The sequence below is a fragment of the Ammospiza nelsoni genome, chromosome 17, assembly GCF_027579445.1.
Source record: "Ammospiza nelsoni isolate bAmmNel1 chromosome 17, bAmmNel1.pri, whole genome shotgun sequence".
In the NCBI taxonomy this organism is placed as follows: Eukaryota; Metazoa; Chordata; class Aves; order Passeriformes; family Passerellidae; genus Ammospiza; species Ammospiza nelsoni.
Genome location: NC_080649.1, coordinates 14,499,805 through 14,523,276, shown reverse-complemented (window position 1 = coordinate 14,523,276; position 23,472 = coordinate 14,499,805). Strand labels below are relative to the sequence as shown.

At 47.5% G+C, this 23,472-nt stretch overlaps 1 protein-coding gene across 2 annotated transcripts in view; it reads right to left on the bottom strand.

Annotated features, from left to right (window-relative positions):
• Window positions 1-23,472, bottom strand: part of XPO6 (exportin 6) — a 64,337-nt gene that overhangs the window by 20,097 nt on the left and 20,768 nt on the right. For both annotated transcript variants that reach the window (XM_059484223.1, XM_059484224.1), the window contains exons 5-12: window positions 20,512-20,671; window positions 18,672-18,749; window positions 11,382-11,835; window positions 8,004-8,130; window positions 6,857-6,966; window positions 4,101-4,209; window positions 2,282-2,374; window positions 199-268 (exon numbers count right to left, since the gene is read on the bottom strand). In XM_059484223.1, the coding sequence (XP_059340206.1) occupies window positions 199-268; window positions 2,282-2,374; window positions 4,101-4,209; window positions 6,857-6,966; window positions 8,004-8,130; window positions 11,382-11,835; window positions 18,672-18,749; window positions 20,512-20,671 (1,201 nt within the window). The remainder of the gene's footprint in view (window positions 1-198; window positions 269-2,281; window positions 2,375-4,100; window positions 4,210-6,856; window positions 6,967-8,003; window positions 8,131-11,381; window positions 11,836-18,671; window positions 18,750-20,511; window positions 20,672-23,472) is intronic.

Genomic DNA, 23,472 nt, shown 5'->3' with positions numbered 1-23,472 from the left:
CCAGAACAAGGGAAGAACCAAGCCAATAAGAATAAATCATATTATGAGATTTCTGTCTGCTGCTGGAGTTTAACACTGAGCCATGAGGCACCACACAGGTTTGGATCAAGTGAATACAGAAAAAACAACACCAAAGCGGGTCTGGAGTGGTTTTGCAGTGATGAAAGAGAGGAGCACAGTGTTAGAGGTGGTTAATACCTGTTCCTGAAGTGACCACGAACTGCTGGAGCCCCAGATACACTTCCAGGTTATCCTGCAGAACGGGAAACTGAAAGAGAGAAGAACTGATTGTGATCCTGGGGCTTGGCAGACAGTAACAGCCAATGACTGACTGCTCTGCCAGAGCAGAGCGCTCTCATTTCTCCCCAGTGCCTTCACACAGACATTTGGAAGAAGGGCAGGATGGGCTCTGGGCTGATCCTGCATCCCACAACTTCCCAGGTCCTGACAGCTGTCAGGAAAACAAAGATCACTCCCCTGAAGGCGCTTCCCTGTGGCAGCTCTCCTTTGCCTCTAACCCCAGCAATCAGCCTGACAAGATAATGGTCTGACAGTGCAAGTGAGGGCACACAGCAGGAATACACAGTTGGAGGCATAACCCAGCCCAAGGAGCAGAGGAGTGGCAGAGTCTGAGGTGCAGGAGGTCTGTGCTCACCCACCTCACCTGCAAGTGTCACCTTCTCAAAAGGTGAGACTTAAAAATCTCCCAAAATATTATGCAACCAGAAAGTTGAGTTCAGTGCCTCTACCAGGGTACAGAAGGGAAGCATGCAGCACTCAGTGATATTCCATGGGGAAAACAGCCAAAGGAATAAACACCACAGTCCTCATGCACCCCAGTGTGGGAGCAGAGTGTCAGCCCAGCTCCATCACTCAGCTGTGACAGCAAACATGCCAGGTCCTGCTCATACTTCAGCTAAACCATCTTTCTCAACCCTTCCAGCCTGGCACAGCTCTATTTAATTTCTGCTGGGGAAAATGGCTGAAATTGGTGGTTGGTTTGATGGAATTCTCTTGTCCATCAGCAGAAGGAGCTGCAGTCTTTCCTTGCCCAGCATGGGATGGAGTCATGGCAGCTGCTGCCCACTGCTTTAATTATTTGCCACTGCTAAACCTCCTAAACTAACCACTGTACCCACCAGCCCTGCAGCCACTGGGAAAAGCACTGGGAACTGCTGGAGAGGCTCCCACATCCCCCAGTCCCCCAGCAGGAACAATGCAGGGCTCAGGAAAGCACTCCCTACCAACATGCTGTGCTTAATTACCAGTGCAGTGTCTCTGCATAACTGCCTGAGGGGAGTTTAAAAAACCACAGAGCCTTCCTCATGTGGATGTGCTACTCCAAGGAAGCCACATGCTGTGCTCCATCTGATCCATCTGCTCCCTGAACACTGCTCTGCTCCTCAGTGACTCACGGCAGGGCTGCACAGCAGCCTCTCTTTGTTCCCTCCTGCTAGTGACAGGCTTTGCTTCCCTGCCTCAAGAAAAACAGCAACTGCAAAGGCACTTCAGGTCAGGCATCTCCTGCCTCTGCAGCAGCCCAGTTTTCTCTGCTCCTTGGGAATACAGTTCTGAGGTTGAGCTGTGCAGTGTTCCCAGCAGGGTTAATGCACTTGCTGAGATCTCACTGCTGTTATTTCCCTTTCTCCTCACCCAGCAAAACCCCACCTGGACTGCTCTGAATTCTGGGCCACACTTCTATCCTCAAGATCTCCTCCTCAAAATTGTTAATAGGATGCTACAAGCCCAGACAACTTTTACACCACCAAAGGTGGTGACAGCAGCTAAAGAAAAGCACTTACCCAGATCAGATCTGCTTCACAATAGTCCAAGGCCTCTCTCCAGCACTTTTATCTAGCCTTTAATTAAAATAAAGATTCCACTCTCTTTAAAGCCCTAACAATGACACTTATCTGCCCAATTCACAGCCCTGCCTGCAAGATAAAGGCCAAGATAAACAGCCCAGAGTGGTTGCTGCCACTTTGAGAGGTGGGAATTTCTATGTCCTCCAAGCTGGACTTAGCACTGAACCACTCTCTTCAAAACACACCAGGAAATTCAACAAAGCCAAAGAAACAATTCTTTCTCTTCAATTTCTAATCTCTCATTGCAAAGTTTGCCAAGTTTTGGATGCAAGTTTTGCATCCAACCCTAAATTTCCAATTTTTTTTTTTTTTTTTTTTTTTTTTTTTTTTTTTTTGGCACTGAGACATCTGTCAAAAAAAATCTCCAGCAGTTGGTGCTGATTCCACGTGGCACTTTGGCCTGGGGCAGGACTTACAAGTGTGGAGAAGGCGTGAGTTGGCAGGAGCTCCATGACTTTGGCCACCACCTCCAAGCTCTGGCGCAAGTACCGCTGCCACTCCGTTTGCTGCTGCAAACAGAAGGACATGGGGTGAGCACTGCCCTTCCCTGGGTCCCCAAAGCTCTGTGTTCCCCTGGGAAGGGAGAGACAGCAGGGAGAAACCCCCCCCCCAAACAGGATAATAGAGAAATGTAACTTGCATACTCCACTGGAACTTATTTTCATGTAGAATTTGTTCTGTTTTCATGCAGAATTGATAAAATCGGGGGGACAGTGCAGGAGGAGGGAGGGGAAAGAGTGGTAAGAACTTTAAAGGTGAATTAAACAATTACACTAAATTTAAAGGTGAATTAAGCAATAATTTTAACAGTAAAAGACTCTTTCCATGCTCAACTACACAGGTGACTGAGAAAGAAGCTCCCTGTTACCATCACAGCCCAAACCTGCTATTAATATGAGAAGGTAAAAATGAAACAACAAACACACACAGCAACATAAACAACAGAATGAACAGCACCCTGTCCTGACTTCATTTTGTCCTTAAATAATGAACTAAAATACTTTTCAAGTTTTATACCAAAAAGTTTGAAGTTTTGCAAGTATCATTATTTGCCACCCTGTTTTAGAAGCATAAGGACAACTTCACCAGGACTGCTCTAGATAATTTATACCTTTATTTGTGACATTATTATTACCATGGAAAGGCATCCAAACACCAACATGGTCTTTACAGGAGTATGGCAGCTAATTATCCAGATGACAAAAGTGTCAAATTAATCCAGAAAATAATTAATTTTGCTTATGAAATGGAGCTGTTATCAAGCTCAGAGGCTGTGATGGGACCAGCCCTCAACACCCCAGAATTTAAAAATCTGTCTGATGCCATTTGTGATAAAATTCCCTCTGCTGCTTCACCTATCCTCATGTGACAGCTGACCTGCTCTTCCACGGCTCTGCCCCCCCAACTTTGGCCACCACTCCACTTTGACATTTATCAGCTTCAAGGTGATTTTTATCAGCATCAACTTAGGAGAAATAAGCTTAAACATAAGCACCAACAAGACACAGCTTCAAGCTTTTGCTTCAGAGATATTTTAGCATTTAAATTCCCAAGTGACCAGCAAATTAATTCCAAACTAATTAAACACTTTAAATTCCAAAGGTGTCTAGACATGGACATCTAACACCTCTGACAATCAGAACACAAGGATCTAAATTTTTCCCCTAATAAGAACCAAGTTAAAGCCAAAGGTTACATCTCCAGTGTGACTGTGAGTGAAAAGCATCTGAAGCTGTTTTACAGCTCAAACCCCACTGTCACAGACGTCTTTTATGACAAATCCTTTCCTTAGATTTTTTTCTCCTGAGAAGCTGAGAGGCCTCAGGAACAAAATGCAAACATTGATTATCTGCTGCTGTGGAATGCAACAGGTGCATCTGGGATTGGTCTCATGTGGTTGTTTCTGATTAATGGCCAATCACAGTCAGCTGGCTCAGACTCTGTTATTCATTATTTCTTTTTCTATTCTTAGCTAGCCTTCTGATGAAATCCTTTCTTCTATTCTTTTAGTATAGTTTTAATATAATATATATCATAAAATCATAAATCAAGCCTTCTGAAACATGGAGTCAGATCCTCGTCTCTCCCCTCATCCTCAGACCCCTGTGAATGCTGTCACACCCCACACAGAAGGGAGGGGAGAAGGAGCTGTTTAGCCCATACTCCAGAGTGCAAGCTCTGGAAAAGCCACTGCAGGTGGCAGCAGTGCAGGTGGCCCTGTCCTGTCCAGCTTACATCATCATCCAGGGTCTCGTCATCCAGCTCCTCCAGCTGTGCCTGGTTATACCTGAACTGGATCCGGTTCAGCACCTCTGTCAGCAACAGAACCAAGGCATCTTCGTACCTGCAGCCACCAGGGAGAGACACACAGGGCTGGGTAAAACCCTTCCAGCAAGGGAAATCTAAAACAGAGCAGTTACAGCAAGCAGAGCCCGGGATTCAAGGTATCAGCTCATTTCAGGTCACAAGGTAGCTGTAAGGAAACAGCCTTGGCAATACCCAACATCCCTCTGGAGGGGAAAGGGAGGATTGTCAGCAACAGAAACAGCCCCAGAGTTCAAAACAGGAAAAGCAGGTGCAGTTTGCCAGGAACAACGCCAGGTATCCACAAACAGGAGGCACCAAGAGCCTCTTGCAGCCTGGGCTGTCCTCAGCAGCCTCTGCTGCTCTGCTCTGGGCACTGAATGAGGAACAGGGGAACCAGGGCAGTTATTGCTGCCTTGAGCCTGTCTGTGTCAGAACCCAGGAAATTCCTCTGACTGCCCTGGATGGCTCAAACCCCTGCCAGGGGGCTCAGAGACCTTGGCACAGAGCCCAAGACTCCTGTGCCTTGGATTTCAACCCATGGAAAAAATTACCAACCTTATATGAGGATTTACGAGCCACAAAAGTTTAAGCAGAATGATAGTTAGTTTGTCACAGGGTGAAAAGCAGAATTTTGGAGTTTTTAGAATGGGAGCTTGGGGTCCCAAGATGGAAGGATTTGGGTGTGCTTTGTCCTTTCTCCTTCTTAGCCTCCATCTTCTGGGTGATGGTGGCACTTTTGGATTGGTTTAGAGTAGAAACACACTGTCTAACATAGGTGATAGGTATTGGAAAATGATTGTAAATAATACACATCTCGGGGTCATCCTGACCTCAGAGACCCCTGAGATGTCTGTGCTGCTGTCTCCTCCCCCACACTGAAATTCAGGCCCTTCTCCCCTGAAACAAAGGCAGCCCCTTTTCTGCTTGCACTGTAACATGTCACTGAAATGTCCCTGCACCTTTGGCAGCCAAGGGGCTGGGACAGAGCACACCAGAGAGCCAACAGAAATAATGCCAAGCTGCAAACCCAGCAGAGCACCCAACCACAACACCAAAACTTCAGGGATTTCAAGCAGGGTTAGTCTGCTTTTTCCTTGAAAAATCTCCTCCACAAAACAGCTGGGGTCTCATTAAAAAATCCTGGTTTTTTTCTAGGGAAAATCAGGTTGGAAAAACAGGCATTAAAAAGGAGTAACAGACGCAGAGCATGATGCAAGCCCAAGTGTCAGATGTGACAGTCAGCTGTGCCACCAGCCAGGCAGCTGCAAGCTCTGGGCAAGGTGGTGTAACCTTGCATTTGGCAACTTCTGCAGTGGTGAAAGTGGCACTGTGTACAAAATGCAGAGTTTCTGCAGCACAGAACAGGAAATGTCCTCAGTGGCCCTGTGGTGTCACCACTCCCAGGCTGCCCAGCTCAGGGTTCCCACGGCTCAGGGTGTGCAGGGACGTGGAGATGTCAGAGCTGCCTCTGAGGACAAACAGCACAGCCCCAAGCACTCCCAAGCTTTATTTAGGGTTTTGTAGTCTGACAGACCCAGGGACAGCTTTCTGTTACAATTTGCTCCATGACAAGCTGGGTGACACCAAGACAACACGCACGACATGCATGTTAGGAGCAAATCATGAAGTTCCAACCCAGAATCTACTTCTTGAGAAATTCAAACCCCACAGTTCCCATGTTGAAAGGAGGAGCTCTGCTCTACAGTAGTTCCACTTTTCCTTGTGGTTATGATGCCAGGCTGGCTTTAAAAAAACAACTGCTGCTATTCAGGGTGCTCAAGGGAAAGAATATTCCTTCTGCACTCAGCAGAACTAAACATGGCACAAACCATGGACCTCAAAAACCCAAACATCTCCCCAGGATATTCACCAGATTTTTAAAGTGGCAGCAAAGAGACTCTTCTCAAACAAAAGCCACCCCTTCCAGGGTCAGCATCTGCCAAGGAAGAGCTGCCAACCACTGTTGCAGCTAATACACACAGTGGTAAGCAAGTGCAACTTTTGACTTCCAGTCTCATCTGTATTTCTCAGAAACACATCCCCTATTTAAACAGGAAGTTTTAAATCCTAATTAAATAAAATTTGTTTCCTAATTCATTAATTAGTTGTATGAGCTGAGTGAACACTAAGTAAGCAACTTGTGTTGTAGTTTCCTTCTCTAATTTGTGCTAAAATGTGCTCCAGTTCTATTTTAGACTACAAAGCTTCCACTGCCTGCAAGGTTCACACACAACATATGTAAGTGCCAGTTTGTCTACCCAAACCTGCTCAGCCTGAGTTCTTGTGAATGAGTGTGAAACATTGAGGATAATGCTTTTTATACTACATGATTTTCTTTTAGATTTTTCTTTTAGAAAAAGAAAGGACTCAACCACACAGGAGGCTGCTCTAAGCAGTAGCTTATTTCTCACAGCTCTTCCGTGGTGACCACAAAGTCTCTTTGCTGCTGAAGGAAAAAATCCTTCCACCCTAGGAGGGTGGGCAGGCCCTGGCACAGGGTGCCCAGAGAAGCCCCTGGATCCCTGGCAGTGCCCAAGGCCAGGCTGGATGGGGTTTGGAGCAGCCTGGCACAATGGAAGGTGTCCCTGCCATGGCAGGGGTGCAATGGGATGAGTTTTAAGGTTCCTCACCCCAGCCCATGCCATGATTCCAGCTGTGCCACCCTGGCAGCCCCCAGCCCTCACCTGTTGAGCACTGCTTCCTTGTCTGCCAGGCGACTTTTGATTTTGCTGGTCAGATAGTCCAAGAAGAGTGTCCAGATGTCCAAGCAAGAAAAGTAACCTTCATGTGTAGGCTGAAAGGCACCAAAATTCCCAATGAGTACCACAAGCTATGGCAAGATGGATTTCACACAGTGAAAACAGGAGTTAACATGCACTTCAACCCATGGGAAGAGCTTCTTGCCTTACTAGAACAATTCTAGGATGTCACTGGAGAGATTCAGAGCTGTCCAAAGATGAACAAGAGCTTTTGTACAAGGGCAGGAACCAGGAATTACAAGGCTGGTCTCAGTGCTGACCCATCTCATGGCTGGCTACACCAGTTTCCAGCTTTCCAGGGCCTGAAGGGGCTCCAGGAGAGCTGGAGAGGGACTGGGGACAAGGGATGGAGGGACAGGACACAGGGAATGGCTCCCACTGCCAGAGGGCAGGGATGGATGGGATATTGGGAATGAGGAATTGTTCCCTGTGAGGGTGGGCAGGCCCTGGCACAGGGTGCCCAGAGCAGCGGTGGCTGCCCCTGCATCCCTGGCAGTGCCCAAGGCCAGGCTGGGCAGGGCTGGGAGCAGCCTGGGACAGTGGGAGGTGTCCCTGCCATGGCAGGGGTGGCACTGGATGGGTTTTAAGGTCCTTTCCAACCCAAATAATTCCATGATTCTGTGATATTATGAAGCTGTTTCCTTGTCATTGTTCCTGTGTAAATGGGGCTGAGCTGCACTGACAGCTTCTACAGCAAGGTAAAACCAACCTAAAGCCACAAGGCCTGGGGGCTTTAATACAAAAACTAAAAGCTACAAGAAAGCCACAGATTGAGGACAAAGAACAAAATCCCCAAACACAAACCAAGCAAGTCTGAAAGACTTTTCCACACATTGTCCATCGCAAAGACTAGAAAAAAATTAAAGCAGATGCAAAGTTAAACATCAGACAGTTGTTGTTGCAACCTGTGACCTCTAAATCCAAGAGCACATGAAGCAATCTCCAAATCCCCAGCACCACTGGGGACTGCCAGTAAGACCAGTTAAATTCTCTTTTTTTGGGTTTACTGGGACAAAAAAGCTGGCCCTGGATAACAGAACAGATTGGGAAAAATGAGGATGTGGGGCTGTACCTGATGAAAAGTGTATTTGAACAGCAGGGCCAGGAATTCAACCACAGGGAACTGGGAGTAGGACTCGATCCTTCGCAGGTGGACGCTCACAAAGAGCCGGAGGAAATCTGTGAACTTCTCAATGTAGCTGCAAGGGAAAGGAGAAAACACTGAGAAAAAACAGCCAAGGTGCCCCAAGGGAAAGCAACTGCATTGAAATAGTAGTAAAAGCCACTCAAAATCTTCTCATTCAAAGCAAAGTTACAATTAACCATCAGTAGAACAATTAAATATAAAGCCCTGCAACAATTACCTACAGGATGGGCAACCCTTCACTCCATTAACACCTGAAACAGCAGAAAAGACAATCTAGTCAAAAGCAACTTTAATATTCAGATAAATATTGAGTTCAACCAGGCCTGCCAATGAACACAACCCCCTCCACCCTGCAGAAATAATTTGCTAGCAAAGGTCATTGTAGTGATGGAGACAGGATTAGTGAAATGAACTGCAGCCCTGAGGAATTCAGCTGGAAGCAGGAAGTTAATGCAGGAATCAGCAACACAGGAGTTACAATTACAGGAGGGGGTAGGAGAGCCAGGAAGCTGAAAGCTGGAAAGGAAAATTCCTCCTGCAGTGGAGATCAGCCATCCAAGAGTTTCTGAGCTGGGCCTGAACTGGGAAATGGAAGAGAAACCTTCCTGTAAAGCATGGGGCTCCTCAGGGAATGTGCAAAGTGTAGTTCCCAAAAGGAATCTGCCACCAAATCTTCAGGGACTGCATCAAGGGCACCACCTCAGTGCAGCAGGGAGAGTTCTTGGGGGAAAACCAGCAAAGCCCTCAGTGGGGTGAGCTTTTATTGTGGAACAAACACACCCTGCACAGCAGGAACTTCAGCTCCAGATCCATCTGTGCAGCAAGGATTAAACACTCCACAGCCCCAGGAGGGATGGCAGCACCACACACAGGCAGTGCCAGCCCTCCCTCATGCCCAGAGCTCTGAAATGCATGAAACTATTTCAAGTTTGTATTTTAAATAAAAAGCTGGGCTCAGCAGAGTTTCAGACAGGCATGAGCAGCCTGGTTTTACTCTACTGCCTGCTCTGCACTGCTGCAAACTCTGGGGATTTGGGGATTTTTGGGAATCCCCACTCAATCTAACAAGAACTCCCTCATGACCAGCAGCACTGCCAGATGACAGAGCTGCAGCACTGGGGGCTGTTGTGAGCCTTCAAAAGCACACACTGCTTTGAACATGCAAAAAAGATCAAGTTCCTTCTTTATTTGGCACTGCTTACATCACAGGAGATCACTGAGCACACCTGAGCACAGATCAAACACTTCAAAAATCAAAGCCAGGGGGCAAAAAGAATTTAAAAAAAGAAACTCAAACATCTCCATCCTTTTAATTTTTATTTTCTAAACAGGCTCTGACCTGAGACCAGTGAAATTCTTCCTTGGCCCCCAGCCCTCTTCTCTAACCACTGAGCCATTGCCTGGATCCTTACCAGCCAGTTCCCATCTTTTGGGATCTTCAAAGCCAAACACAAATGAAGCAAAAGGCAACCTGAACTTACTCTTTCCTGGAGTGTCCAAAGTGTTCAGACTGATTTTTAACAGAACAAAAATAACCAGCAGCACAAGAGGAAGGCAAGGAAGGACTCCAGGACCTGCAGGTTCTGAGCACACCCCTCTACTGAAGGGGGTTTCTTCAGTGCCCCTTTCCTTCAGGATTTTGTTAGTCCAAGCCAGGATGACACTTCCATGCACTGAGTCCTTCAATTTTGGACACAAAAAGTACAGCTGTGCCCTTAAGTGACAACAGGAAAATCCTCATGGCCTTTTCCACAAAGACAAGGAGAAAAGAAAGCTCCAGTCCCCCTGAAGCCAGCTGGACTTTTCCAGTCTCCAGAACCTCTTGGTTCCATCCCCATTTCAGACCTCAGCAATGAATAAAGGATTCTCCCAGCCCCAGACCCCAGCAGTCCCTGTGGGTAACAGCTCTGAGGAATGACAGCACCACCTCTGCCCAGGCCAGCACAGCCCCACACCCTCACTGAAGGCTGGCCCCAAAGGCTGCTTGTAGCGTCCATAAAAGAAAGAACAGTTAAAGAGGGGATTGTGGGTGTCCAGGAGAGCTTTTCTCAAATCCAGAAGGGAACTCCTGGCTCTGTGCCTTGCAGGCAAAGGTGTCCCATCCCCACATGTCTCATTTCTAGGCAGAGAGTGACACAAGTCAGAGCCAGCAGAAAATGAGCAGCAGAATTCCCTGTGAGTCTGGATTTACCACCCCAAAGTTATGCCTTTATCTAAGGACATGAAAAAAGAGAATTCTGCAGCAGAAATGTGCAAGTCCTCTCTACAAATAAACCCACAGCTTTTTTCCGAAATGTTTTTTTTTCTTCTGAGTGGAAATTTATTCCCATCCTTGTGTACCCATAGTAAGACACTCATCACTTTCACACAGTTACAACCTCTCTGCCACTGCCAGCAGCCCTGTGACAAGAGGCAGCACCAAGGCACCACCCTGCCAACACCCAGGCTCAGCCACTCCACACAACAGCAGGAGGAGTCTCACTTTGTCCCTACAAGAAGGAATATCTGACATAAGAGAGTGGAGCTGTCCCAGGGAACAAAAGGTGGCAGCAACACCCTGGAAAAAGAATACACAGCTTCCCAAGGTGCTGCTGCTTCCCTGCTGCCTCCAGCTGAGGCTGTGGAGAGCAGAACTGCAGCCAACCACCACTCAGGACGCAGATAAGCCTTAGTTCAAAGTTGTAGTTCTAGTTCTTAGTTCTAAACCTTGGGTTTTTACTTTTTATTTTTTTTCTTTTTTTTTTTTTTTTTTTTTTTGATTTTGTGCTGCTTTGGTGTGTGGGTCAGAGTTTCATATAAGCCATTCACCACTGAACAGAGCTCCCCAAGCTGTGTTTGGTGCTATTTAAAAATAAATTTTAAAATAAATAAAAAAGAATCAGAAATGGCCATGGCTCTGTGAAGGGTAGGAAGCTTCTGCTGTCTTCTCCCAGGTCATGACTCACAGGATGTGTCCCCACTTTGGGCAGAGTGGCAGATACTGACCAGAGGGGACACAGGGGACACTGCAGTGCCTTTATCTCACTGAGCCTCTTCTGTGCTCTGTGACAACAGCTTCAGATCTGGTGCCACCTCAGACCTGCAGTCAAACAGCAACGAACGGGGACAGGGGAGGGAAGGGACAGCAGGGGACACAAACCTGGGCCAGCAGTTCCCTCGGCACCCAGCCCTTACCTGGGCACACCTACCTCTCTTGCCTGGCTGCCCTGGCTCAGTGCTCTGAAAGAAAAGCCATCAGACACAGCATGCAGCACCCCAAACCAACCCCCCAGCCCTTCAGAGGCAGCACAAGGCTGCTCCTACCTCTCATCCAGCTCCTCCAGGCGGCTCTTCACCGTGTGCGCGTTGTTCTCCCGGGTGATCTTCTGCAGGAGGTAGAAGGTCTGCTGGAACATGCGCAGCAGGTACTCCTCAAACTCCATGGGCACACAGTTCTTGGACATGAGCTCGTTGATGCAGGCCATGGCCAGCACGCCCAGGCGGCCCCGCTCCTGGCCCAGCAGCGCGCTGGGGCTGCTGCCGTTCACCGAGGACATCTTGCGCGCGCGCGTGTCGCAGCCGAAGCGCGCAAAGTGGAAGATGGTGGTCAGCAGGGACGGGGTGATGCTCGTGGACAGAGGGATCCAGCTGAAGAGGTGAGCCAGGCACTCCAGAGCCAGGGAGCAGATGTATTCACTGTCTGTGTCCAGGATGGGGATGGGCTGGTTCAGCAGTTTGGCCGCGCTGGGGCTCTGCAAGAGGCTACTCAAGAGGTCACCTGGGGAGAGAGGTACAGTAAAAGTAGGGGTACAGTAAAAGTAGGGGTACAGTGAAAGTAGGGGTACAGTGAAAGTAGGGGTACAGTGAAAGCAGGCAATCCCTGAGGCAGGAGATTATTGAGATCTGACTCTAAGGCTTTGGAATGTTGAATGTTCTACAAGCTGGGGACAGTGTGTCTTGACAGGGGTCAGGTGGAAAGGGACCTGGGGCTGCTGGTGACAGCCAGTTGAATATGAGCCATCAGTGTGCCTTGGTGGCCATGAAGGCCAATGGCTCCTGGCCTGCATGAGGAATGGTGTGGCCAGCAGGAGCAGGGAGGTCATTCTGCCCCTGTACTCAACACTGGTGACACCCCATCTTGAATACTGTGTCCAGTTCTGGGCCCCTCAATTTAGAACATCGTTGAGATGCTTGAGCACATCCAGAGGAGGCAACGAGGCTGGTGAGGGGCTGGGAACACAAACCCTGTGAGGAATGTTTGAAGGAGCTGGGGTTGTTCAGCCTGGAGAAGAGGAGGCTCAGGGTGACCTCATTGCTCTCTGCACCTTCCTGAAGGGAGGCTGCACACAGGTGGGGTTGGTCTCTGACAGAACCAGAGGACACAGTCTCAAGCTACATCAGGGAAGGTACAGGTTGGATATTAGGAAAAATTTTTTCACAGAGAGAATAATAAAGTGCTGGAATGCCCTTCCCAGGGAGGTGGTAGAATCACCATCTCTGGATGTCTTTAAAAAAGACTGGACATGGCACTTGGTGCTGTAGTTGAGGTGTTAGGGCATAGGTTGGACTCAATGACCTTAGAGGTCTCTTCCAACCTCATCATTCTGTGATTATGTGATATTATATTATATTATAACTACACTACATCATACTTACTTCTAACTACTGAAAAACTTGTGGCTGTCTGCTGACAGTCCCAACACACACATGTAAATCTAATTGGTCAATGAATCAAAACAGCATCACCAGAATCCTACCAAGCAATACCTTCAGGTAAATAATCTTCCAATATATTCCACATGTTTAAAAACACAGGAGCAGCAAATGAGAGAATTGTTTTGATCATTCTTTTCTCTGCTTCTCTCACTGTTCAGAGAGCCTGTGAATACCACAGAGGGGTGTCAGCATGAACCCCCAGCTGCCCAGCCCAGGCATCCTTGTGGATCCCTTGCACCTCAGCACACCCTGTGATTCAGTGGGTTATTTGGCTGAGAGGAACTGGTGATTTCTGTTTGGGAATTAGCCTCACACAGCCCCTCTGGCCTCACCAGGCAGGGCTCTCATGGTATTTCAGGAAATGCAAGGCCATGGGCTGTATTTTAGGAATTTATTATAAAATTCTATCCCCTCACAAGGCTGAGCATCCTTGATGTAAGCTTGGCACATCTCTGTTACACTGAATATCACAGAGGCTTCTCCTGGCCTGTGACACTTGTGGTGATGTCCCCAAAAAGTTCATTCAGGCCAGAACCTCTTCTCAGGGACCAAATGCCATGGCAGGCACAGATCACAGCCCTCAGCCTCCCAACCACATGACAAAGGCTGCCCAAGAAAGGTGGAGTCTGAAAAATCTGACACAGCCTCAGGATTTATCTCCCACAACTGCCTCCAGCCTCCAACTGAAGCCACAGAAGTTAATATTTGCATTATCTCGTGACAGAGTTCCACAGTTTCACCACGAAGATGCTTTGTTTGGGGTATGCCAGCTGCTAGTTTCACTTTCCACCCAAACAGGAAACAGAAATAATCCCTGCTTTCACTTTCTCTGTGTCAGTAGGCTTCTAACACAGCTCCTGCCCAGCTTCCTTGACAGAAAGAAGGTTTTGCTTCTGTTGTCACTTACAGGGAAGCCACTCAAACCCCTCCATCACCTTTAGTGCCCTTCAATAGAGCCTTCACTGCTCCTCTGCACCTACTGATACTGAAAGCAGAACTGCAGCCACCACTCGGGGTGCAGATGGGCCTTAGTTCTGATACCTCAGGTTTAGCTTTTTATTTTTTCTTGATTTTGTGCTGCTTTGGTGTGTGGGCCAGGGTTTAATATCAGGGGATGGCGATCTCTCTTTACAAGGTAGGGAGACACAACAATTCCTTCTCTAGCTGGGGACCAAGGACAAATGAGGCAAATCTCAGGCCCAAGAACACCAACAATGTGGACTGAAGAGAGAAAACCAAGAAGGATGGGACTGCATGAGCTGGGGCTAATTGGACATTTAGGTCAAATATGCAAATGGATCAAAATTTACAAAAATGTGAGATCTTGGGGCCAAGCCCTCTTTTGCTTCGATCTTGGAGCCATCCAGTCACAGCCACAGCTGTGGCTCTGGTACTGCCAGGGTGTGGCCTTTGAAGGCTCTTTAATAAATATCCTCTTTATTCCTCTTAACTCTGTTTAGCCTGTTCCAGCTGCTTCAGGCATCAGTTCCACAGAGCAGCACAGCAGGGAATTACTCCTGCTGCTGTGAATACTCTGCAGAATGATGTGGAGAAGCTCTGAAGTTAATCCTGCCTAGCCCAGGCTGAACTCCCCCCCTCACCTTTCATGTGCCACCTCTAACAAAGCCACCAACAACCCAGACACTCCTTAATCCCTGGTGGCCTTTGCTTCTTCAAAAGTTTTTGGGACCCAAGGGCCAGCCCCAGCCAGATGCTGCCCACAACCTCCAGGCTTCCACCTGCTGCAAAACTCTTCACCTTCCCCAAGTTGTTCAACACACTTCTCTTCCTTGAGTACTTCATCTTTAAAAATCTGGCACTTGCTGTGCTACAGAATCTGAAGTTCTTGGAGAATCTGAGTGATTTTTTATGGAAGTGAAACATCCTGACACCAGCAGTGCCAAAATAACAGCTATGATTTACTGAGCTACTTCCAATGTACACAAGAGCCTGAGTGATGAACACATCCCTTCTTAGTCCTCATTTTTCACCAAGATTGATGTCTTACATCACTGAATTCAAAATTCCCTGCCAAGCCTTATCATTGCTTCTTTCTCCTGTGCTCCAGAAACTGAAGGCATCACGTGGCTCTGGCTGAGCAAGACAATCCTGCCCTTCAATCTGAGCACGGAACCCCCTGAGGGGAGACATCCCCAACTGGACACATCTGTACAGCTCATATCCTGCTTTTACAGAGCCCCTGAAGCTCAACCAGGCCAAGTGCACCAGGGCTGGGGCAATCCCCAACACAAACCCAGGCTGGGCAGGGAACAGACTCAGAGCAGCCCTGGGGAAGGATTTGAGGTGGTGGGGGGTGAGAGCTGGACCTGCCCTGGCTGGGAGCACCCAGAAACCCCCCTGGGCTGGGCTGAGCCCTGCTATGGGCAGCAGGGAAGGGGGGGATTCTGCCCCCTCAGGTAAGACCCCAAAAGAGTAGCAGGGCCTGGAGCTGCTGGAGAGAGTCCAGGGGAGCCCACGGAGACACCCCAAGGGCTGGAGCCCCTCTGGAGCCAGGCTGGCAGAGCTGGGGGTGCTCCAGGGACACCTCAGAGCCCCTGCCAGGGCCTGAAGGGGCTCCAGGAGAGCTGGAGAGGGACTGGGGACAAGGGATGGAGGGACAGGACACAGGGAATGGCTCCCACTGCCAGAGGGCAGGGATGGATGGGATATTGGGAATTGGGAATTGTTCCCTGTGAGGGTGGGCAGGCCCTGGCACAGGGTGCCCAGAGCAGCTGTGGCTGCCCCTGGATCCCTGGCAGTGCCCAAGGCCAGGCTGGGCAGGGCTGGGAGCAGCCTGGGACAGTGGGAGGTGTCCCTGCCATGGCAGGGATGATCTTTAAGGTCCCTTCCAACCCCAACTATTGTTATTCTTTTAAACATTCAGTGCAGCCAACTCCACAAAAATCAATGAGAATTAAAGATTCTCATATTTTAATCCATCCACAGCAGAAAGTCTCAATTACACTCCTGTAACTCACAGCAGCTGGTTCAAGTGCTCTGCACACAGTTAAATCACTGAAGCTCTGGGGTTCAGGGATTTCCAGTGGCTTTGCAAACAGGTGACAAATTCACAGCATCAGCTGCATTCATGCCAAAGCAGGAAACTCCCAGTGACTGCCTCTGCCACAAATGTTCCTGCTGCTCATTTGTTTGCCACAGGTGAGGGAATATTCCTGAGGAAGGGATTCATCAGGAAATGTGCTATAAATCATGCAAAGACAACATCTGCAGGCTGAGACTCTTGCTGAGTAAATCCTACACCATGGCAATAACTCAAATGTTGTCCTGCTTGGGACATTATCAGAGTTGCTTTGCTTAAGTGATATAAGAAATGAATTTAATGTTGTCTTCAAGTGCTATTTAAAACTCATGCAAGACTTGCAAGTAACCATTTCACTCCACTTCCCTGTGCAAATGAAAAATAGGAAGCAGAGGTTTTCCAAGTTCCTAAAGAGAGCTGGGCTCTGATGGAAGGTACTAAACATTTATGGGGACTCAGGAGCTCGTTCTGCCTCTTGGAACACCTTTAATCTCACCTGAATGGAAAGAGTAAAGTGGTGGCCTCACTTAAGCAAAGAAAACATTCAAGAGTCACCAGAATTGAGTCTCAGGGAACACAAAATGAGCAAGAATGGATCAGAGGGAAGCACCTGGTGTTCCCTTTGGAAATGGTGGAATCATCATGTCTGAAAATGTCCAAAAGCCATGGGGATGTGGCACTTGAGGACATGGTTTAGTGGTGGCTCTGGCAGTGCTGGTTAATGGTTGGACTCAGTCTCAGAGTCTTTTCCAGCCTTAGTGATTCTGTGACTTCAAGAAGTGGAAGCACAACCAATTTTAACATGGACACAGCGAAGACAGCACAGCACAATAAAACAGAGAGTTTCACACAAACAAGTTTGCACAGGCAAAATGAAACTTTAAAGGCACAGCTTGTGTGGTCCTGGTTCTTAGCAATTATCCCAAGAAAACATTGTGTGAAAAGTTTGTTTGTTTTCCCTGAGAGGGGAGAAAGGAAAAGGCCAGCACAGAAGTGCAGCCAACTTCCAGTTTGGGAAATCTGATCCCCAGTCACGAGGGGAGCACACAGGTGGATGAAAGCTGCCTCAGCAATCCCCAGGGGACTGAGGGACATCTCCAACAGGCTTCCATGACAGCCAGCCCAGAATCTGTCCCACCAATTCCCTCCCCCAGCACCATTCTTAACAATTGACACCAGAAGCTTTGATCTTTTCTGTAAATATTTCCTGTCCAAACTCTTCCCAGCTACAGCAAAATCCACTTTCCCCCTGCCAACCAAAGGAATATTTCTTCCCATTAAAGTTTGTGGTCTGTATATAAATACAGAAATATCTTAAGCTCCTCTACAGGAAAGGAGCACTCAAAATGCTGCTCAAACTTCAATGTGAAAGCTTTAGCACTAAGCAAAACACTGCCAAAGGCTTATCAGAGGCAGCAGGCTGGAGCTGCCTGCTGCAATCTGGCCACAAGGAAGTGATCTGCAGCTCCCAGGGAACTGCTCAAGGTCCCAGGGACAAGGAAATGTGTGCCAAGGACAAGGACACAAAAATGTGTTCTCCATTTCAGAGGTAACTAAGAAGTAGAGATGTCAATGGGTTAACATCAGATAAGCACTCACACAAAGGTCTCACAGGAATAGATAGAAAACTTTCATAATCACAGAATGATTTGGGTTGGAAGGGACATTAAAACCCGTCCAGTGCCACCCCTGCCATGGCAGGGACACCTTCCACTGTCCCAGGCTGCCCCAAGCCTGGCCTTGGACACTTCCAGGGGTCCAGGACAGCCACAGCTTCTCTGGGCACCCTGTTCCATTTCACAGAGACTTGGCTACCTTTATCTTCCTTTTCCCCAGGTAGGACTCAGTTTTGTTCCACTGGCTTTCATGTGCCAGCAGCTGGAGTTCAAGGACTGTCACCAGCAGGAATTCAGGGGACAATGCCAACCCCATGCAAGGCCACAGCCTTGGGGCAGAGGGGCTGCAAAGTTTTTCACAGGAAAAGTGTGCCCAGGTGGGCAAGAGGGCAAAGGCACCTGGCCTGGACCAGCACTGGGGTGGCAGCAGGACCAGGGCAGGGACTCAGGGACTGTCCCCTGTGCTGAGGCACCTCCTGTCCTGTGTCCAGATCTGGGCTACTCCCAACACTGAGGGGCTGGAGCGTGTCCAGAGAAGGGAACAGAGCTGGGAAGGGGCTGGAGCACCAGGAGGGGCTGAGGGAGCTGGGAAGGGGCTCAGTCTGGAGAAAAGGAGGCTCAGGGGGGACCTTGTGGCTCTGCACAGCTCCTGACAGGAGGGGACAGCCAGGGGGGTTGGGCTCTGCTCCAGGGAACAGGGACAGGACAAAGGGAAATGGCCTCAAATTGTGCCAGAGGAGGTTTAGGTTGGATATTGGGAAAATCTCTTCATAGAAGGGTGGTCAGGCCCTGGCACAGCTATCCAGGGAGTGGGGGGTCACAATCCCTGATAGGATTTAAAAGCCTTCCATATGTGGCAGCTGGGGACATGGGTTAGTGGTGGCCTTGGCAGTGCTGGAATAAGAGCTGGACTTGATGACCTTAGAGGGCTCTTCCAACCTTAACAATTCCATGATTTTAACTCACTGTCATTAGAGCATTTTGCACTGAAACTTCAGGGAGGTTTCTGCCATCTGAGCACAACAAGCATCTCTGTGGGCACATTTTAATGACATTTGCAGTGGGGTGTCCCCACAGTGCAATTTGTCTCTTTGTGTAGAGTTTTTCTTTCCAATCAGGAATTTGTTGGTGAAAAGCTCTGGGAGAAGGTTATTAGAAGAGGTTAGACAGTAAAGGAAGCAATCTGTGCCTGACACTGCAGGTTTAAGTACATGGAAATACCATCTTGTAGCTTTTCCTTACCACTTTCTCCTGAGGTCGGGGACGGTGGTGGAGTGGCAGCAGTAGCACTGTGCTTATCCCAGATGCTCTCCAAAATACCTGGCCAAAGAGAGAACTTTCAGAAATGCCTTCTCAAAGATCCACACTGATCCAACAAACACAGCACAGACTGCAGGAGAACTCTGGCAGAACACAGCTCAAGTGTTTTGGGAGGGACAGAACCACTCCACAACAGCTTTGGGCTCACTAAGAGGAGACAATCCCCATCCTCTCCATGGAGGGAGCTCAGCAGCTGCTGTGCTGCATGAATTGGTTCATATTAAATTGGCCCAAGTGCTGCAGGGCAGAGCTGAGTGCTCACAGTGCAGCAGCAGCCACTGCATCACCCCCATTGTGCTCCACACACCCCTAGTGTCAGAACCCAGGAAACTCCCGTGAGGATTTGAGACCCTGGCACAGAGTCAAAAACACCTGTGCCTTTGATTTTAACCCATAAAAACAATTACCAACTTTGTATGAAAAGTTACAAGCCACAAGAGTTGGAGTACAATGTTAGTGAATTTATCACAAAGTGAAAATGTAGGAATTTAGAGGTTTTAGAATGAGAGTTCAAAAAACAAGATAAAAAAATGTAAATGTGTTCTGTCTTTCTCCTTCTTCTTAGCCTCCATCTTCTGCTGTAATAGTAACACTTTAAAATTAGTTTAGAGTAAAAACAAACTAACATAAGTGATAAGTATTAGAAAATTATTGTAAATAATGTACAGGTAGTTTTTAGTATAAAAAGACAACACCACCCTGAGGGAGGTCAGTGCCATGAACCAATGTGCTAAACAGATCTCAACAAGTCAAAAAAAACCAATGTATTAAATAAGAGCAAATAACCCTAAAAACAAGAACAAAAAAATTCTGTCTCCTTCTTCAGTCTCAAAACTGAAAAAAAGAGACTAACACCTCTAAGTCATCTCAACACCAAAGCCCTCGTCACCCCAGGAGTGGCAGCCCAGCTGTGGGTGCTGAGGGGACAGCCAGCTCAGTGCCACAAGGTGTGACAATGTCTGAGTTGACTATATGAAGCTTTTATCCCCAGTCATCTTGTTCTATTTATGCTGAATAATAAGTTTTACACCTTTAGGACTTGTTCCAGAAAGTGAAGAAAAAGAAGGAGCAGTTTGTTTTCAGACACTGCACTTACTCCTTCACATTTCTGCTCCTGGACTGTGCTGTCTGCAGATGGACAGACAGCAGGACAGAGCTCTCCTTTGTTTTAGTTAGTTTTAACTAACTAAACTAAATTTTTTTTTCCCTTTTCTTTAAACCTGTTTAACCCTACCCTGAACTGAACACCAGAAGAGCACCAGCAGCTCACACCTGTGCCCATAGCTGGGTCTGGCATTTCCAGCACTGGAGGGACTGATAAGAGAGCTCTCCTTTGTTTTAGTCAGTTTTAACTAACTAAAGCAAAGAAGTTCTCTAGACTGTAAGGTCTTTTTTCCTTTTTATTTAAACCTGTTTAAACTTACTCTGAACTGAGCACTCAAAAGAGCACCAGCAGCTCGCACCTGTGGCGCACCAGGCTGCAACATTTCCAGCACCAGAAAGATTGATAAGAAACTGAATTATCCAAGCTGCAACCCAGGGAAGGGACTTTCTGAGTCCGTCATCTCTTTTAGAGCAGCAAAGAATTTTATTGTTTAATACTGTTGAAGTTTTATTGTTTAATAAACAAGTTTTTTCCACTTTTCTCCAAGAAAGTACTCTCTTCCGAACTGGTTGAAAAAAAAAACCAATTAAATCTGCTTTCCCCTTTAAAAGTTCTGTCCAAAACGTGCCCTGAAGCAGGACAACCAGAGCCATGTACCTGTGAGGAGCCCCAGCACGGTCTGCACCTGCTCCAGGAGCAGCTTGCGCAGCTCCTCCTTGCGGGCCACGCTCAGGTCCTCGCGGGGACACGCCAGCTCCTCCGACGTGGTTTTCAGCATGATCAGCCCCAGGGGAGTGGTCACAGGAGACTGGATCAGCTGAGGAGCACAGGGATGAGAGCAGTGTGATGACAACATGCACTGACAGACAGGGATTAGCAACGCTACTCCCAGTTTACAACAGCTTCACCACTCAGGGCTCTCCAGTTCGACTTCCCCAGACTGAATCTCTGATGTCGCAACAGCTCGAGCCCCGTGGGAATCCCTGGGGTTTCAGGAGAGCTTTCATAATGTCATTGCACACATTCTGTGTCCCAGCAGGGTCACAGAACAGCCTGTCCCTTCTGCTTGCTGCATCTCCTGCCCAGCATCACCTCAGCGCAGCAGGGTCCCCAAAAATGTCCCCTTCCCACATGGCCCAAAGGCTGCAGCCAGGAGCAGATGGCACCTGAGGGATCTGAGCTCCCCTTGCACCTGCACTGGATCTCAAGCTGGAAATTGCATTTCTCCCTGTGGCATTCACATTCTCTGAAAATATTCCTTTGCCCAGAGTTTTTCTCCTGGGAAGCTGAAAGGCAGTGAGAGAGGCCTCGGAGAAAAGGGAAACAATTCTTATCTCATTTGCTTCTCCTGTGTTTTGCTCATCTAGAATGTGTTTGGAGATTGTTTACCCAAAGGTGACTGCCTGATGGCATTCTGATTGTGAGTTGTTTTCACTCTTTGGCCAATCAGGGCCAAGCTGTGTCAGGGCTCGGGAACAAGTCACAAGTTTTCATCATTATCTTTTTAGCATTCTGTAAGTATCCTTTCTGTATTTTTTACTATAGTATTCTTTACTATAAAATAGTACAATAAATTAACCATCTCAGAACATGGAGTCAGATGCATCATTCCTGCACCTTGTTACAATATCCCCCTAAGACAGTAATTTCTGCTCGATGCTGGAACAGGACTGGACAAAAAGCTGACTTGTGCCTTCATCAGCCATGGGGTTATTAAAGACTTCTTCAAGTGGGACAAAGTTTTGTTTCCTGAAGGACAGCTCTGCTCTCCACTGCTGCCCAGAGACATCCAAAGTGATTTATGCACTGCTCCCTCTGGGAGAGAAAAGTCCAAAGCCAATCCCAATTGCTACAAGTAATCCTTGAAGCCATAATACAGGCTCTGCAATACAGGCTGACTTTGCTCCTGACCCTCCAAAGGCGAGCCAGGCTGAGTTAACACTGCTGAAAACAGTTTGGTTAAATATTTGGGGAGAAAATAGCCCATCTAAGAGCTCTGCATCTTGGCTTTTGAAAAGGAAGTCCCAGACACAGGAGTAGATGGCAAAGAACTCAGTGAAACATCCAACCTGCTGGTAAATTGTGAAGGGACTGAAAATCATCTCTCTGGATATTTTCTGACAAAGCCAGGGAGTTTTAGCAATACCAGGCACTGGTACCTCAGTCAGGCTAAACAAATTTTAAACCTCTGAGGAAGCAGTACTTTATGGAGAATTACTGGCTCCTCACAATGACAATACAATATCCCAATTTACCTTTCTTCTCCACCCCTCCAGAGGCTCAGTAAAAGGTTTAGAGACTACTCAGAGTACTGGGATACAATTTAATGCTGAAGAACAAAGAACATGCTGCAAATGATCTCAGAAAAAGTCCTGAGACAGGGCTCATCTGCAATTCTAACAGCAAATCATTCTGCTCCTGTGCTACTCTGCCTTCTGTCAAGGCCCTGGAATTCAGCATTACTGGTTTTCCTCCACTTTCTCTGAACATTTTAGGAATGTGTCTGCCACACAAATTAATTTATGGAAACATTTCCCTCCACTGCTGAGCTCACAAGGAGAGGCTTAAAGGAAAGGAGATTCCTCAAGTGAGCTCTGCAATGCCTTAAGATAACCCCAGAGTGCTAGAGAGGCCAGGAGAGCTCAGGCTGCCTTTCAATTCACATCCAGGTGAAATGAGAGGCAAAACTCCACATGGACACAGTTATCCCCAAGTATTTCTTGTCAAACTGACAACTGAGGCCAAAACTGCAGCATGTCTCACTCCAGAACAGTCAGAAAAGAGAATACACCAGCCAGGGATGAGCTCTGCAGCCAAGACAGGTTTTTTTTAAATTTTGCAATTAATACTAGATCCATTTGCCTTAACAAATAAACCCCTGCCACTCAAGGACTTGGATTTCAGTAACTGCCTTGTGGCTTGGCCGTGGGCTTTGCTGCATTCAAATCATGTAATTATGTCAGCAGAAAAAGCCTGTGCAGCACTTCAGTTTACACTCAGCCTCTTTAAGCCAATTAGGAACAATTTTAAGGGAACTGGAGACAAAATAATCCAAACAAAAAGAGGTTTGCACCAGCCTGGTGATGCTCCAGCAGCAGCCTGGCTCAGGATTCCCTGTAAGGATACTGAGTTTATCCAACATTCCAGCTAATGACATGGATTCAGTGAGGATCCCCAGTTCACAGCTGAGCCCTCCTGAAAACCCCAACAACATCCCATTAGGATGGGATCCCATCACCCCATGACCTTATTGATGAAGTACCAGAGATTTTGGGGTGTCTTTGGTTGTTGGATGAAAAATCTGCACTAGCCCCAATGAAAAACTGCCCTTTCAGAATCAATGACACATCCATAATTTTACTGCCTTCTGTTTTGTTAAAAGAACAACCCATACTCCTTGTATTTTCAAGACTTAGACCATAATATTTAAAATTCAAAGTGAATACTTGTGGCACAGTGTTGTTCCTTCTCCAAAAACACTTTTAACGTAACACGGAAAAAGCTGAGAGTTCCAACAAAATTTAAAAAGATTTTACAAAGCAACATCTACCATTTGATCTTCATGAAACAGGGGTTTCTTCAGCCCTACTCAAGGAAACAAAAGGAAGTTTTTGAGGG